The sequence below is a fragment of the Limulus polyphemus genome, unplaced genomic scaffold (assembly GCF_000517525.1).
Source record: "Limulus polyphemus unplaced genomic scaffold, Limulus_polyphemus-2.1.2 Scaffold4703, whole genome shotgun sequence".
In the NCBI taxonomy this organism is placed as follows: Eukaryota; Metazoa; Arthropoda; class Merostomata; order Xiphosura; family Limulidae; genus Limulus; species Limulus polyphemus.
In genome coordinates this window covers 3,441-7,438 of record NW_013670313.1, presented here as the reverse complement: position 1 = coordinate 7,438, position 3,998 = coordinate 3,441, and the positions used below count along the sequence as shown (strand labels likewise).

The following is a 3,998-nucleotide window of genomic DNA, read 5'->3' as shown; positions in this document are numbered from 1 at the left end:
TATATATATATGTATATATTTATCACTTTCTATAGTTTCAATTGTTTGTAAGTATTGTTATACACTTATATTTGTTACATTGTCATGTCACCTTTGATTTAGAATGTTTTCATTTATGGATTTAATGTTCAGTTAGTGATACCTGAAGAAGGGCATTGCCCGAAACCTTGTATCCTCAATTATGTATATTAAAAATATATATATTAACTTCTTAGTGGTTTGACCTATAACATACTTCTTTTTATCTTTCTTATAGTCTATCAGTTGAAAATTATGGATATCCAGTACATATATATAGTTATTATGTAACTTTGCATGAGGATTAGAAACAAATAAAACTTTGAAATACATCAAACAAAGTTGGCTTTAAAAGCCAAATCTACAATCAATTCTGACTTAATATTTAACAGTTTCACTAATTATAAAGTTATTAATTGTTTTCTAACTGGCTATCATAAACTGGACAAAAGTATTATTTACAACAGTTCTTGTGTCAATACAACTAGGGTTGAGCTAACAACAAACATATTCATCTATAACCAACCTTTGCATACGCTTCAACATGTATTAATTGTTACTGAAAGAGTTAAGAATCTGGCATCATCAAATTACGGACATCTAGATTTAGCTATGATTTATGCAGCACTAAATGATTTTCAATTCTGCAGAACTTTGACATTTACTAGTTCTTGAATCAGTGTATGATTATAAAAGATATTTTATGACTTAGTTTATTTGCTGAAGAAACTATTTGTATAGTACATGTAAAACTTTAGGATATTATATTATTAATTTTCATAGGCAGATTTTAAAAGGCATTTAATAGAAATAGTTAATTTCCTCCTTATTTCATTTTCAAGGGTAGGTATTTTTTTGCTCTCATTAATAGTTTGTATTCTTGTTTTCCATTTCAGATTGATTAAAGGTGCATCTAAGAGGTCTTTAGGTCTTCCTAAATGTGAAACTGGTGACAAAATTGGGTGTGGTATCAAATTTGAAAAGTCTTCAGTTCAAGAGAGACGACAAGTGGTGACTGTTTTCTTTACTAGAAATGGGAAAGAGGTACGGTACCAGTTAATAACAGCTGTAAATATAGGTATTGTATACAGAAAAGTATTTTTATTTAATGATTCTACCAAAATTTTGTTCCATTATTAGAAATTTAAAAGTTAAGATTGTGTATTTAAGGGACGGCTTTTTCTGATGACTGACAGTTGATACTTGTATTATGCTGAAATAAGACTTTGAAATAAAGAAGGTTATACATACATACACTTAACATAAACTTGAAAATATTTCATCCCTACTGGTTCCTGGGCCTGAGGTGAATGATAGGGGACCCTTTTCCTACCATGGGCTGATTGAACAAGTCTCAGTGCTGCCAGTTTTACACTGGAGTTGACCTCCAACTTATGGGCCAATTGATCCAGTCACAGTGCAGCCAGTTTTAGACTGGAGTTGACCTCCTACTTATAATCTGATGTGCCCTAGCCACTCTACACCAATGGCACTTTATTGAATGTGCCTCATTTTGTTTCCTATTCATTCATCTCAGGCAAGGAGTATACCTGGTTCAAATGTGGAGTGGACTCCCACGTGTGTGCGTTTCCTCTACATTGAGATGTCACACTCCTTGAGTCATCTTCCTAGATATGACTCATCTAGGTTACTTTTACACTGTCCCTCCTCCAGGTTAATGTGAGATTCTAGCTGTGAAAGGAGGTAAGTTATTGTATTGTTGTTAATATTTTCCTAAACTGAAAATATATTTCTGGTAGATACCCACCTCCTGGTGTTTTTTTTGTACCTAATCTCGAGGTGAAGATTGGGTTTTACTGCATTGAGGGGGTCAGCTGTGCTAGGAGAGTGTGTCAAACTCCTATTGGTAGAGGGTTGTTTCATGCTTATTCGCATGCTACCACCCAGCTATACCATTTGGGGATTAGTGAGAGTATAAAGGCTAGTGGCAGGCAAAACTTTTGCGCATATCGAAGGCAGTACAAATTGAGGAAATCTGTTTTGTGAGAAGAGTTAAGTATCTATCAGAAATATATTTTTAGTTTAGAAAGGTATTAACATTAGTTGTTTAATTATTTTTATAGTACCTTAATTTTTCAACTTAATATTTACTAAAGAATTAACCTCTGTAACTCTTCTGCTCATTCTGTAAGACGGTGTGAAAAAGTAATAAAGTCCTGTCCTTTTCTTCAATTATTTTTAAAATGTGTAAACATATAGGGATTATCAAGGACAAACAAATTGCAAGTGGGACAGAAATATAATAAAACTGGATCTGAGAGCTAGTAAAAATCTAACTTTTGTTTGTAGTGTATTGTCAATCTCAGTCAATACGTAAAAGATCTTGTGAATACGTCCCCATGACAGCAGGTGTTAATTGAAAACGAAAACGTTACGAAGTGCTTAGTGCTGAAATGAAAACAACAAAAAAAGGTCTTCAGCCTATATTCATTAGGAATAATTTTGGTGTTTGTCTAATTAGACAGAGGAAAATGAAGTGGTAGAAAACTTGTATGCCTATGGTCATGCATGATTTAGGTAACTCATTTGGCTGAGAATTACACAAGATCTCTTGAGAAACTGTTATATTTTAAGGCCATATGATACTGTAAAATTATATTGTAAATAGAATAATGGAAATGATTATAATAGTAAAGAATAGGAGAACTTGTGCTCAAAAAAGCTAAGTTCATAACATTAATCATGTAGTATAAAAAGGAAAACTGTTCTTCTGTAATGTAATTTTATTAAAACCTTTTCTGTGTAGTTTTTTTTAACAAAAATAACATTTTCCTTTTTAAACATTTCAGACTTTAGTTATAATGTATTATTAAAGTAAACATGTTTAAAGCATGAGCCTGAAATTGTTTTTGCTGTAGCATGTTATTAACTGATATGATTATTCAAAAGATTTTAAAGATTGAATATTTTATGGTATTTGTTTCTGTGTTTCATATTCAATCTATAGCTTAGTTTTTTATATAATTGTGTGAAAGGTATTCACATTTTTTTAGTGAAACAGTAGGTTCATTTTAGAGTAGGTCTGGGCCCAATCTAGTGGTTAACATGCTCGAACTGGGAATGTAAAAGTTTAAGAGTCATGGTCTCTTGCCAAAAAAATATTTATATTTATGGAGCTATAGGTACTCGGTAATAATGGTCAAATAGCACCATTTTGGTCAGATAAGAGTAGCCCAAGAGTTGGTGGTGATGCTGTTAACTAGCTGACTTCTCTCTAATCTGTTGTATTAGAATTAGAGATGGCTATGTGCAGATAGCCTTTTGTGTACCTTTGTGCAAAAATTCTTAAGCAAACATTTTAGAATGACTGTATTTTCTATTCCAGGTTAACTCCACATCAGCTCCATGGCCATTTTCAGGTCTTTATCCAGCTGTGGGTGTGAGTTCATTGGGAGAGGAGGTTAGGATAAGTCTCTGTTCAACGTGGACGGCTGAAGAGGATATTTTCATGTGTATTGATAGTAATGAAGACGAATGGGCTCGGCTACACGACATTCAACTTAATGGTTCAGTAAGTTAGTTGGCTCTTATGAGGTACTAAAGAAAAAGCGGATTAAAATTATTAAAAAGTTACTGAATGGACTACCTGTATTTTAATTTCAAAATGTTCTTATGGCCATTTTTAGTGGTAAATTCTCTATGGTTATAGGTATTTAACAATTAATAAAATTGGCTTCATTTAAAACTGTTTGAAAAAAAAAATTTTTTAAATAAAGCCTTCAAATTCTCTTTAACTGAGCATATCACAAGTTGATGTCATATATTTTATTTCACAATAAAATTAGGTTTGGCTAGCATTGCTACCATTTCATTTCCTGGTGACTCATGGTAAGTTTTAAAGCTTGTAATGCTAAAATATGGAGTTCCTGGAGTTGGTACTATATATAAATATATATATATATATACACAGCGTGGTCACAAGTAAATAGACACCACCTTTTCAGAAAAAATGAAATTTT

The 3,998-nt window shown here is 32.1% G+C and overlaps 1 protein-coding gene across 1 annotated transcript in view; it reads left to right on the top strand.

Annotated features, from left to right (window-relative positions):
• LOC106471565 (SPRY domain-containing protein 3-like) overlaps nucleotides 1-3,998 on the top strand; it is a gene marked incomplete at its 3' end in the record, with an annotated part of 21,088 nt that overhangs the window by 14,351 nt on the left and 2,739 nt on the right. The window contains exons 5-6 of the mRNA XM_013932169.2: nucleotides 915-1,062; nucleotides 3,365-3,550. Of these exons, the coding sequence (XP_013787623.1) occupies nucleotides 915-1,062; nucleotides 3,365-3,550 (334 nt within the window). The remainder of the gene's footprint in view (nucleotides 1-914; nucleotides 1,063-3,364; nucleotides 3,551-3,998) is intronic.